Here is a 14,532-nt window from a genome sequence, read left to right on the forward strand (position 1 = left end):
TCCTACGATGGTTACTCCATCTACATAGCAATTTTCAACTCATTCCATGAAGCGGTTTACCCTGTAGGCGTGACAACAAATCGATCTTGTTTTACGCGAATAATCGGTCATAACTCCTGAACCATTCATCGGATTTGTACCAAATTTGATGCTAGGATTCGCCTGTGGACTCCCTTTCTGTGTGCCAAATTTCAAGGCGATCGGAGTACGCGTTTGCTTGTTATAGCAATTTTTGCAAGTGTGCGAAAAGACGAAGAAGAAGAAAAAAAAAAACGAAGAAAAAAAAACGAAACTTTGGCAGCTCGTATCTCGGAAATGGCTGGAGCGATTTCCTTCAAATTCGGAATGTAGACTCCCTTGGCTGGCGGGCAACTGTGTAACAAATTTGGTTCCAATCAGATAAGTGATCACCGAGATACAAGGGTGTGAAAATGACGTTTTCGTTCTTCCTGTCAATATACTCACGGTGTGGCGCGCCGGCTTCTTGGGCCGCACGACACACTACCGTGTGTCTTGATTATCATCTGTAAAGTGAAGTATCCATTTCGCTTCGTTGTCAGCTATGTTCTTCAACCTGTTACACAGCAATTCGAATCAAGAACTGTTCTAAAAGCACTTCTGCAATTCCAGCATACTGAAAGAAATAGTGCCACGTGTCCCAGTTATATCAATTATCATCTGAAAAGTGAAGTATTCATTACGCTTCGTTGTTGGCTATGTTCAACCCGTTACTCAGCAGTACGGATCAAGAACTGTTCGAAAAGCACCTCTGCTAACAAAATAGCCACTATGAAAAATACGGACAGATTCCATTACGAAGGGAAGCCATCACGTGCTACCACCAAATTGACACTTTTTGTTGTCAGCAAAGATGAATGGGACACAAAGGAGGACACTGGTAAATCCATGAAGAATGCATTGTATGTACTGCGGTATGCCAAAAGGTACCTCTCAGGCTGAAGCGACATCAAACAGCGAAAAAATCAAGTCCATAGCCTAAAGTTCCATAGCAACTTGTTGAAAGCATTTTGGGTCAATCTGAAAGCTTGTTTGTGCTTAGTTTTTACCTAACCAATACTGCCTCATCATCGTCACGGAAATTGAGGCTGGTTTTTGGGTGATGTTATTTCATGGGCCACACCTATTCCTTTGTAGTCCCTACTATATGGTACTATTGTACTGTATGATACCAAGCAAAGTGCAAAATCTTTGGGCTGAGATACTCTAATCACCATGGTTAAAAATATACAAAAATACCTATAAAGATGTCCAGAATTTGAATCAGAGACCTCCATACTCCCTTAGCCACTCTGTCAGTTGCTCACTTCATTTAATGCCTACTTTATAAATGAAAGGTTTACTGAATTTATTGCTTCATACATCTTTCAATGGAAACTCTAGATTGTTCTAGAATATATTATTTGTGTTGCTTTGTGGTTATTCTTTACATTGTGGATGCATAATATGGAAATACTGTAGTATGCTTAATTTGTCTGATGTCTCTATTTGACTATCATACAGTGCAATAGTACTGTATAGTAGGGACCATAAAGGAGTAGGTGTGGCCTATGAAATAACATCACCCAAAAACCAGCCTCAATTTTCCCTGACGACGATGAGGCAGTATTGGTTAGGTAAAACAAAGCCCAAACAAGCTTTCGGATCGACCCGAAACGTTTTCAACAAGTTGCTACGGAGTTTTAAAAATATTTATTTACTGGAATTTTCTACTGACTGAGTAACTGACTGACTGATGCATTCAGGCAAGCATAACTCGATAATGGCTAAGGCTACGGGCTTGATTTTTTCACTGTTCGACATCACTTCGAGGTGCCTTTTACTGCCTCAATTTCCTGCCTGAGAGGTGCCTTTTGGCATATACCGCAGTGCATACAATGCATTCTTCATGGACTTACCTGTGTCCTCCCTTGTGTTCCATTCATTTTTGTTGACAGCGAACAGTGTCGATTTGGCGGTAGCATGTAATGGCTTTCCTTCGTAACAGAAATCATCTGTATTTTTCATAGTGGCTATTTTGATTGCAGAGGTGCTTTACAATCAGTTCTTGATTCATACTGCTGTGTATATTTTACTGTGATTTAATATCATGCACTACTCCAGCTTGTTTCAGTACTTTTTATCGATGTGCTATGGTCCCTACTCTAGTTGAAAATTCCAATTTTTTCTGTGTACTTGTGTACATATGTGTTAACACATATAAATGTACTGTATTGCAGGTAGCTACACAATGGAAAAAAGGTTTTTTTTCTCCAGCAAAACCTTCAGAAAATGCAATGTTTCAGGAGTTGTGCTTTTTAAAGGAGCACGAAGATCTGCGTAACATTCTGATAGTAGACTATGGTAGTCTTCATTCAAAACAGCGAGATCTAGATGCCATACTTAGTTGCAGTTGCTTGAAAAAGTATTTCTATGTTGTAATTTTAATTGAAAACAGCTGCAAATCAGTTGCTGTAAGATTTCCACCCAGTTTTAACGAACAGATTTGCTCAATCCTCAAAATTCCTTCTGAAGTTATTCGAAATGTCCATACTATTCCAGATCACATTGTAACACAAATAGTGGCGTTTATCAATCAGTATTGTTATCACAGAGCATATTACTGCTTATCCTTAGACCCCAGCTTTCCACAAAAATCTGAAATCATGGAACATACTGACATTGAATATACTTATTGTTCAGTAATAAAAGCAGTCAGGGATTTCATTTATTTAGATACTAATTATTTTAAAGAAAGTGATGATCCAACTGTAATGAATGTCTATCCTCTACTTAAAAATGATGTTGAACGTGCCCCAGTTACTGAGAAATCTGGAAAATTGATGATTTTTTCACCTGGTGAAATGTACTTTGATAACAACAGTATAAAATCAGTTTGGAAAGAGTTAAAAGAGTTTGGTAATGTGCACTCACTGCATGTTTCTATAACGACGGCTTTCCCTGCAACGATTGATATTAAGGTACCGTATGTGTATATGCAGTGACCATGTATCCGTGTATGTAAATGTACTATCTTTATGTGCTTGTACCTATTCATGTATGTGTGTATGTATTATGTATGTACATGTTGTGTGTACGTAATCCTTAGTATACTTTGAAACAGTCTGCAAGATGATTCCAGTGATTGGCTAATCCTCAATTGCAAACAGCAAGTTTTGAAATATACACATGTGCAAAGTACATGGGAAAGCATGTGACACTGTCCATAGACACAGCTTCCATTTCAATGTGCCTACCTTTTCGTGCTTATATGGATGGTAAAAGTAGTATTTATAACTGTCTTCTTAATATTATTATTCTTCAACAAGAATACTGTGAGACTATAGCAGGAAATGAGGTAGCAGTTCTTGCAGCAGATGGGGCACTCCAAAACAAAGTGGATGAGACGCAATACAACGATACCATCTGTCAACTCTACAGGGTGGGGTATACTGAACCTCCACACATATTTCTGATACTGTCTGCAATATCAAAGATCCTTCAATTTACAGGCGGTTTAGTTAGTTTTAGTATCCTGGTTTACAGGAGTTTTAGAACCAAAATTTCTTTTAAGTTTTAGGTTTTGAAAATTTCTGTGGTTTAGTTTTAGTTTTTGAAGCACCTCATAATTTTAGTTTAGACTATGGCACACATAGTATGCTTTGAAGTTTAGTCGTTAATTAGGTATTTAAAATCCAATAGATACCTACGGGTAGATACCTGTGACAATTTTTTTGGCACACGTGTCACGTGCTTTGCTGGATTCCGGTCACAACAGCCATCAGAAATCATTGCTAGAGTGTAAAGAAAGCATTCTTGTATTATAAAGATGATTGTATTCATCTAGGAACCCTACCAGTGAGTTATTTTAGCACTAATTGGATCAGGAAGCTGCCATTGCGGCAGTGATCAGAGCCTTACAAGCCATAGTCTAAATATTGCCCAAATCTACGCTATTACTATAGGCCATGCAACTCATATCTGGCAGGGTCTCATATAGTATAAAGTTGTTAGAGCTTCAAATTTCATGATATTTTGTGGGAAAGGTTAGGGCCAAAAGTATTGACAATTGTATTGCACATACATAACTGTTCTTGATTAAAGTAATTAATTAATATTAGGCCCCTGACGGGCTGGAAAGGGTTATATTAGGCCCCTTTCCAGCCCATCAGGGGCCTAAAAGACCCAGTTTTTACACACAATTACAGTAATGAATGTAACTTCCGCACATTTCAAGGTACAGGGGTGGGATAAAGTTTAATGAATTCTTTGATGGATGGGGAATCGGGGATATATAGGTTTAAGCGTTTGGATGAAGGGTAAACAAACCGGTTTTCAACAAGGCGATTCAGTTTTCAAACTCGTTGCTCGTAATCGAATTTATAACGGCCATAACTTCCGTATACTTGCGTGCACGGACTTGGGACATTATGGATTCACCACATCATACTCGACAAGATGGCAGTTAGTTTTTGTTGATAGGGTAAACACTTCAGGAGAAACAAACGCGTAAAGAGAAGGATGCAAAAAACTTACTGTAGCGTGAAAAGAAGAAGGTCTAACACTACAAGGAGAGTTCTGGTTTTCCATTGGTCTGGTTATTCGTTGAAGACCTGGCCAAGGTTAGTACAAGTTCGTTTTAACAGCCAGCACGCAATTTGGGAGATACAAGGTTGAATCCATCAATACATCAAGCACGCGTATTTTTTCACCTGTTAATTTGGTCTGGAAAGGGTTAAGCAGAATAACTTGCCACAGCACATGTAAGTACTGTATATTGAGTGCTACAGTATTACCTAGTAACTTATCAAATAGTAGCAATTCCTTTGCATCAAATTTTATAAATTTTCCTAGCACAGAGCGCATACATTTTTGCCATCAAATTGAATCTTATTGTGTGCATATAATTTTATAAGAGGACCACTCCCTAGGTTGCACATGGTCTATAATAACAGTTTAGTGTTCTAATATTGCTTAGCTACATACCTACAGTATGTACATGTAAACTTCAAATTGGTGAGACTGCATATGTAACCAATGAGCAAGAAAATAGGTATGCTTATGATGAGAGTGTGAGGGAGGTTGAGAGGGCATGTCTTTTCTGCTTGTGGTGGTATGGGGCCATCTGCTACCACAATGTACAAGAAGCTGGCTTCCATGTTGGCTGACAAGTGAGAGATGAATTATAGTCACTGTTTATTTTGCTTCTCTGTCTCTTAAGGGGTGCCGTCATGTGCTTGAGGAGGTATGAATCTTCTGTGCATTGTCCTGTAATGGCTAGCATCGATTCAGCCTATTCCCAGGACAGGCTTAATGCTGATGCCCTTGTATAGTTTTGTTTTACGCTGGTGTTATGCACTTGGCACCCAGTGCTGGTGGCAAGGGCATTCATCTAGCCCAAGGAAAAAAAATCATATTTACAATCGAATCACATCAAATGCATGGAGAGCTAATACACATTGAATCCCCCTGCATATGCATGTGGTTCCACTATACATCAACAAATTAAAGTGATGTAGTTAACAATATATACATAAGCAGGTACATATTGACATGTATTTTTCAAACTTAAGTGGGAATTACCCAAAATGTGCTGATAGTTTCAACTTCATTACATGACCTGTTAGTTATTGAGCTCCGAAACTCATTTAGCAAAGAAAACAACTTATAGTAGCACATATTCTTGTCTGTCAATGATCCTTGCAGCTGTTTCATGTAAAGTTGTTTTCTGGCCAAGTGCTCTAAAACTTTTGCAACAAAGGTGATTATTTTTAAAGTATGTAATAATCCACGCAAAACAGCTAAGCTGTATAAAAAGGTGCGGCCTTAAAATAACCTGGATGAAAAGGTTGTGAAATCAAAGGTGGTGGCCATGAAATGGTTGCAATAATGTTGATGATAATAAATTTATTAAAATTTATTATCATCCACAACATTGCTGCTGTTTCATGGCCACCACCTTTGATTTCACAACTTTTTTCATCCAGGTTTTTGAAGGCCGCAACCTTCGTGGATTTCACTTCTTAAATAGGTTTGTTATATATACTGATCAAAATAAGTACCTTCGTGTTACTCTGCTGAACCAAATATATTATATTCAACTGAGTTACTTGCAGATACCTATTATTGTGTGGTAAGAATTAATTACAATTTTTAGTGGGGTACTATTTAGGCCTGGCCCACTGTTTAGTAATATTCTGTTTTTCATCAGAAAATTTGTGCAGGCGGGCAGGTCATTACCATTATCCATTATCCTAGAACTTACCACAACACAGCTTATTATCATACCTCAACTCTCTGTCTCTGCATCCCTAGTAGTTGGGGCATATGGTCTAAAACTTTACAACCACAAGATTCTGGTCCACTTTAAATGTAGGGACATATATAGTCGTCCTTGGAACTCAAGTGACAGGTCAGTTAAATTTACTCGTAAAATTCTGCAGATGATAAGTGTCAGAGGGTTTCATTTCACCAATCTTTCAAATCAATAAGACTGCACCACATGGGGTAGCTACTGTACAAGTGTAACAATCTTGAAAACTGAACTGTACATGGTTTCATTTCACAAATCTTTCAAATCAATAAGGCTGCACTGCATGGGGTAGCTACTGTACGAGTGCAACAATCTTGAAAACTGAACTGTACATGCTCACAATATTTTGCTACTCAGACAAATAATGGTTAATAATGGGGAAATATATGTGGCAATGGAAATACGTACGGGCACTGATGAAAAACAGAAAATCATTAAAATTAAACAGTGGCCTTACATACTTACTGTATGTGTTTGTAATATTTGTTGCAATTATGTTTAGGTGTCTATTAGTTACCCAGAAATGGTAAGACCGAAATTCTACAGATTTGCGATCTACTTGGCTGATACTAGTGATGATAATGTTCTTTCTGTCCTTGATCATCTTCGTTCTACAAAACTTGTGGGTGGTAGAGTAACAGTAAAGCTGGATAGCACTACCAAAGAAAAACGGTTTGGTAGCTATGGAGATAAAAAAATTTCTAAAGCTATCTACAGAATAGCTAAATTCAACATTCAAAAACAATATGTAACAGAGTCTGGTAAAAGATACTATAAATTTGTTGAAGGTATGTAATTTTGTTAAACTGCAATCCATATAGGTGATGTAGTGCTACTTGAACTATATTATATTTAAGTATACAAGTGCAGATACATCCACTCTCAGTTGTTGTCTAATCTTACAATCAGGCTAATCAGCTAGCTATAGCTATGAAGTACATGTATTATGGAATATTGCACGCAAACTATATACAAGAATTGTACCTTATCTAAAATGCTGGTATGGTTTTAGTTCAGGTGTGAACTGTACTATTTAGTCCACGAACTGTAGTTTATAAAACGTTTACACTTAAGAGGTAGATGTTATGCATGACAGCAACTAAGTCAACACTCCCCAGGTTTCAGCTGGGCATCACCAATTAGTAAACTAGTGTTAATAAATATACTAACTAAAACATTTGTTATAGTGTAGCTACAATACAGGGATGCACTATAATTACTTTTATCACATGTACTGTAAGTGTACAGCCAGTTCTGCCTGTATGTAAGCTGTGATGTTAGTGTGTTTTATGTACTAGTGATCATGTTATTATGTGAGACACCATTGCTTAACTAAGATAAGAGATGTAAAGTGTAGATGAATCCAAAATTCTGGAAACCTAAAGTACCACTTTCTCCATTTTCCAAACACTGTGTAAAATCCTAAGGAATTTCTTGAAACCCCTGGAAACCCCCTTGGGTATGCCCCTGCAATGCTTTAAAATTACAGGACCTATAAAACTGTAATAGTTGTATCATGTAGCCGAGTGATTTGCCTGATATGTACACCCAAGCTCGAGGGCCGTCAGGCCCAAGAGCGTGGGTGTACATATCAGGCAAATCACGAGGGCACGTGATACAACTGATATGTACCATGCCGATGCAGCAGCCTGCGGGCGATTAATCACCCAAACCAATACGAGACTGACCACCGAATTCATTACATAGACCAACTTGTGAAATTTGATTATGGGACAGCAACAACTAACGTTGTGACTACGTTTGTTAACATAAACGGGCAAATCCTACGGATATCCCGGAAACACTCAATTTAGTGATTTTACAAGTGTTTCGAAGTTGCTACATCACTTAAACACTGTTTACACAGTTTTCTAAACATCCAGAGGGGTAAGCTTCGCTGTAGAGTGGTTACCTCGTGATATACGAAAAGTGGGCGTGGTACGTAATCAAACACGCGGAGAAGCACTTGTAAATTACCCATGACACTAGTTCTCACCTTGAACTTTCATTTGTCAACTCATAGGGTGGTAAGGAGTTGAATCACCTCTGTCTGTGTGCTGTAAGATAGAAAATCGGCTTCATGGTTTTCATCATGTGAGCAATGATAAACTCCCACAATTGAATGCTGCCAGGATTCTTATAAAAACAAACCAACGTTCCCTCACCAGATATCAAGGCCATGGTTTAACTTAAATGTACCATGGCAAGCCATGGTTTATGAGATATGTACCCTGGAATTTGCCTTTGAAGGTAGGTGGCTTCATGGTACATAGCACTATGTAGTATTATAGCAACATATACTCTAATAAAGCAGTCAGGCAATATTAACCCTTTATTACCGAAGTTTTTTTTACAAAACCGCAAGTGTGAAAACTTTTATGGCTTGTGTGAAATGTTGGCGATACGAGTGGACCCCACCCATTAATTAACCCATCAAGCTATATACCGTTTGATAGCCAACTCTCTCTTCTACCAACACAGCTAGAATACTTACAGATCACACACACAACTCACGCGCTATGAAGCGAAGAAAGCGTATCTTCTCCGTATCGCCATGGCATTGAAAGATGGGCGCCGCCATCTTACTAATCAACGCGATGACATCACACTATTTATTTTTAGAATCCTTATCACGTGGGGAATGGAGTAACTCCAACTAAAGCCTCCTAGTAGCAGGGAGAAGGCGAACATGGAGTTTTAAACAGGTATTATTGTTTTGTATACGCTATTTTATATTGCCAAGTGCCATAACTTGCCCATGCTTCTTCCTATCGCCGAACGGTAAACTTCATTAAAAACGCCCGGTTCTTCTGAGCAGTTTGGTAGCAATTTCAGCTTCGTAGCCCCTAGGAAAAAGGAGTTATGACTCCGTTTATAAAGGGCACTCGTTATGGCAATATATTAGCTATTCGATAATAAAGGGTTAACACTCTAATAGAACAGCACGTAACTGCAATGGAAACCCCTTTTCAAAACTCCTGCATACACCCCTGCATCGCCTTGCTTATTCTATACACTTGGCCTTAGTATTAATAAAGCACTCAGCTTTGCTTCATGCTTTATTATCTTGGCCACACACCTCATGCTTTATCTTCCAGCATTTGTGCCAATGCTTTAACATAATATTTGTACATTATAATTGTTGTATACTGTACTTGACAACACTACCTGCATAAGTACTTTGTGTACTTGTAATATGTAGTAAATTGATATAGTAACTACACATATAAGTATACTTTGTGAAATTTGCTGATACACTTTGTACTGAACTAAGTAGACCCATTATTGTATGGTTTTTGTTGTAGATGAGCAAGTAATACAGTTGATGAATGAAGCAAAAAAAGATGGCTATACAATGAAGGTACGGCATGCCAAAATTTTGTTTTGTGGAGCATCAGGGGCTGGAAAAACCAGCTTTGTTCATTTGCTTAAAAATGAAAGGTTTAGAGATCAGTACCATAGTACAGGACTTGGCAACACTCAACAAATCATGATAGCAAGAAAGGCTACTATACAAGGGACAGAGTGGGTTGATCTTAATCCAGCTGAAGAACTTCATCAACTTAAACTACGTATTCATTATAAGTTGCTGTCTAAACCCACGCCTCATGATTCAAAATATGTGGAACTCAATGAAAGTACCATTGTCATTGCAAAACCACCAACAGCTTTTCATAAAGATAGTAGGTTCACTGATTTACCAAAGGCACAGCCAGAAAGTTGTAAACCACTATTAAAAATACCACAGCATATTATTACAGAAGAAAGATTATACTCAAAGTCTCCCAATCTTACAAGTGAGTTTAAAAAGCCACTTCCAGTATGGGACATCCTCACATTACTGGACACTGGTGGTCAACCACAGTTCATAAACATGTTACCAGCTGTTAATACTTCAGCTACTGTTACGTTTGTTGTCTTAAATATGCTTCATGTACTGGGAGCTAAGGGATTTGATGAGCGAGTACAAGTGCACCATTATAGATATGGTATCAAGTCTTATGAACCATATCCATTGAATTACACCAACAAAGATTTGATAAAATGTCTCACTGCATTGCTGAATGATTCCATGGTCAAAGATATTCCCCTTCCAGGTGTACTACCAATACCACCTTCAGAAAGTAATGAAGATCAAAAGTCTCATTTGTGTTTTGTGGGAACACACCTCGACATGGTTAAAGAAGAGGATGTTGATAAAGTTAACAAAGAAGTAGAAAAGTTAATTGCACAACTAGAACCCAGTGGTAGTGTATCAGTTTGGAACTATGACAAAAAAGCATTGTTTACAGTAGACAATACAGTTGCTGGAAAGAAAGAATTTTTAGATGGTACAATAGTAGATAGGATACGCACTGAGATCAAAACCATTATGGATAAAAAAGCTACCTATGAAGTACCAGTAACCTGGATGATATTAGAAATGGAAATTAGGCTTGTATGTGGCAGACAAAAAAGTCATTTCATGATCATTTCTGATGTTGTGAAAATGTACAAAAAATTGATCTCAGGTTGTGATGATGATACTGCAGAACTACAAGTTAAAGCTGCATTGAGATTTCATCACATGTTTGGCATTTTGTTGTATTTCCATGAAGTTCCTGGCATGGATGAGTTTGTAATTTGCAACCCACAGTGGCTATTTACCAACTTGACAAATTTTGTTTGTTGTTCGTTTGATGAAACAATTGTTGATCACAAGGCTTTGAATAATCTGAAATCTAAAGGCATTCTTAGTAAATCTTTAATTGGCAAAATCAATACAGATTCTCTGGGAGGCATTAAACTTGAGTCCTTCCTTGAATTGCTTAAATATTTGAATATCATCACACAATATCCTACAAACGACAGTAGAGATTATCTGATGTTAGCAATATTAGATTCCTATAAGGATGAAGAATCTGATTTGTTAAAATCTATGCCACCTATTCATGGTGTTGAATTTGTTATACAATTTAACTCTGGTACTTTGCCAAGAGGAGTATTTTGTTGTTTAGTTGTTCAGTTAGTTCAAAAGGTCAAGAGTTGGAAACTCCAGGTTGAACTGCCTGGAAAGAGATGCATTTACTCCAACTTTGTTGCTTTCTGTGCAGCCGAGTTTGGACAATACATTTTATTGCTTGACAAAGTTTCACACTTAGAAATTCAAGTAACTCAGTCAGAATTTGAAGAGAATTCTGAATCCATTCATTTTGATGTCCAACAAACAATAATCACTGCACTACAGCAAATCAGCACACATTCATGTAATAAAGTTGATCTGAAGTGTGGTTTTTACTGCAAAACCAAGCCTTGTTTAATTTTTCTATTATCAGATCACATGACTGGTCAAAAATCTCTTCCTCGTGGATTACATTGTGAAAATCATGGATTGACTGAATTAAAATCACACAAGCTGTGGTGTGAAAATTCAAAAATATCACAGGTATGGTATTTCATCTTTATGTGTTGACTTAGGTCATAATATATTGTCAGCCCTTCATATTTCCTCAATGACTTCCATACTACAATGTATAATCTCTGTTTATACTGTTTATTTTTGACCCAGGTTAATATAATTTTGCAATTAAAATATAAGCCCTGTTTATTATCACTAATGTAATTTATATACAGTTTATCATGAGCATAGCTATCGACTACTGCCATGTATGCTACCTTTATGAGAGACTCACTGGCTGTGTTTGAGTATCCAATATCTTGTGCTAAGCACAACACTTGAACATTATTATTTCATGCTCAGGTATTTATAAGAAAACTCTAGCTCACAAGCATGCAGTCATACTTTAGTGGCACCATTCAACTTAAAACAAGCTAGAAAACTGTTTGAAGTTAAGCCCTAAACAACGACAATAGTGCAGTAACAGTGACACTTAGTGCTGTATACAAGTATACATTACGTTATGTGTTGAATTTCTTTTGTACAGGCACGGAATAATATAAAACTGCAAATTAAATTTCCAGGTAAGATATGCATTTCTAAAATTATAATACATGTGCAAGTGTATTTGTACATAAGTGTCTAAGCATCTGTTACATACAGTATTGTATCACCAGCTGATATTACTTGCTATGCACATAGATTTGACTTTTATATATATTCCATCAGGGCAGTTGAAAGAATGTCCAGAAGAAACGGTGTTTACAGAAAATTACTCCAATTTAACTGGAGTTCTCAATTTCCTCACACTAATACCACACTTCATAACAAAGAGAATTATCACTGTTGATGATGCATCTGATATCAAATCACCTGATCGAGAATCAGAGAAGAATATGAAGTTACTGGAGTATATTGCACGGCCTTTGAAAGCTGGATACACTGAAAGTTTTGATGTAATGAAGACACATTGTACCATTGCAGTTGAAGCATTAGCTAATGACATGGAGTCATCTTTACAGACTAATTCATCTAAAGGTATGGTAATGTGGTACAGTAAGGTACTCTCTGATAGCTGTATCCCTGTGTAGGATGTGAAGGTGATGTTACATCACAACTACCTAAGGTAATTTATTTGATTAAGTGATAGTATTTGTTTTAAAGTGATATACATTGTACTGTATGTTATCATCACCTAGTATTAGTAGCACCATGTAGTGTTCATAAGTACAGGATATGTTGTTAAAAGTAACGGTAGTGTGATTAGCAGTGTATCCTCAAATATTACTGCAGTGTGGCATTTTTTGAAGAGTTTTATATTTATTTTTGGGCTAAAATATAAATAAATAAAGCAAAATGTACTGTAATTATGCCTCTGCAGCAAAAAATACATTAGAAAGTAATTTAATAGAGGTTTGCACTTTCTCACAATTGGTTATAGGTATAGCCAAGCCCAAAAGTGCCTTAAAATCTAAAATTTTAAAATTAAAAAATCTGTGGGATTTTCTACTGTCCGACACACTGGATGAGTGACTGACTGACTGACTAACTGATGCCTTCACACAGGCAAAAGGCCATGGGCTTTGTAAGTTTTTCACTGTTAGATGTCATGCACTTTAGTCTGAAATACCACAATACAATGAACGCATCATTGACTTACTGTATACATATATCTGTATTACAGCCGGGCTCAAATAAATGCTGGGTCTTAACCCTTTATTACCGAAGTTTTTTTTATAAAACCGCAAGTGTGAAAACTTTTATGGCTTGTGTGAAATGTGGGCGATACGAGTGGACCCCACCCATTAATTAACCCATCAAGCTATATACCGTTTGATAGCCAACTCTCTCTTCTACCAACACAGCTAGAATACTTACAGATCACACACACAACTCACGCGCTATGAAGCGAAGAAAGCGTATCTTCTCCGTATCGCCATGGCATTGAAAGATGGGCGCCGCCATCTTACTAATCAACGCGATGACATCACACTATTTATTTTTAGAATCCTTATCACGTGGGGAATGGAGTAACTCCAACTAAAGCCTCCTAGTAGCAGGGAGAAGGCGAACATGGAGTTTTAAACAGGTATTATTGTTTTGTATACGCTATTTTATATTGCCAAGTGCCATAACTTGCCCATGCTTCTTCCTATCGCCGAACGGTAAACTTCATTAAAAACGCCCGGTCCTTCTGAGCAGTTTGGTAGCAATTTCAGCTTCGTAGCCCCTAGGAAAAAGGAGTTATGGCTCCGTTTATAAAGGGCACTCGTTATGGCAATATATTAGCCATTCGATAATAAAGGGTTAAATTAAAGCCAGGGGTAAATATGGGGGTCATGTATAAGATTGCAGTGGCTTTAGTTGTAACTAATGAAACTCACGATTTGTCAAAGGATGTCAACAGTACTGCTACAAGGAGCAACAGGATTTTTCAGCTGGCTCACAAGTGGATTGTAAGAAATAGACACTCCAGGTGTCTATACTAATAATGTGGTATGCCTCTGTCCTCCTTTGTGTTTTGATGATAGCACAAGGTGTCAATTCATGATGGCTTTGTCCGTATTTTGCATAGGCACTTCTCATACTGTGTGTTGCTGTTTAATATCCTGAACATAGCTGAAAACAAAGTGTAGTGGCTGGTTCATGTAATTTGTGACTGAATTTGACAAAACAAGGCTTCGACGCACAAAGCTTTGTTAGGAGATATGGCGATTTTAAGGAATCATTGTGTAATAACTTCCCAGTGCCTACAGCTGTGCAAACAAAATTTGCACCAATTGTTCATCTGTTCACTAGCTATCACTGAGTGGGTGTATACATTTCTGATACCCAAAATTTGCCC

General features: G+C 37.4%; 1 protein-coding gene across 1 annotated transcript in view; it reads left to right on the forward strand.

Moving 5' to 3' along the window:
• The window catches only part of LOC136259856 (uncharacterized), a 32,782-nt gene that overhangs the window by 13,883 nt on the left and 4,367 nt on the right, over window positions 1-14,532 (forward strand). The window contains exons 2-7 of the mRNA XM_066053415.1: window positions 2,238-2,978; window positions 6,813-7,098; window positions 9,616-11,735; window positions 12,235-12,271; window positions 12,417-12,725; window positions 12,779-12,813. Coding sequence (XP_065909487.1) covers window positions 2,295-2,978; window positions 6,813-7,098; window positions 9,616-11,735; window positions 12,235-12,271; window positions 12,417-12,725; window positions 12,779-12,813 — 3,471 coding nt within the window. The 5' untranslated portion in view covers window positions 2,238-2,294. The remainder of the gene's footprint in view (window positions 1-2,237; window positions 2,979-6,812; window positions 7,099-9,615; window positions 11,736-12,234; window positions 12,272-12,416; window positions 12,726-12,778; window positions 12,814-14,532) is intronic.

Source organism: Dysidea avara, chromosome 1 (genome assembly GCF_963678975.1).
Source record: "Dysidea avara chromosome 1, odDysAvar1.4, whole genome shotgun sequence".
In the NCBI taxonomy this organism is placed as follows: Eukaryota; Metazoa; Porifera; class Demospongiae; order Dictyoceratida; family Dysideidae; genus Dysidea; species Dysidea avara.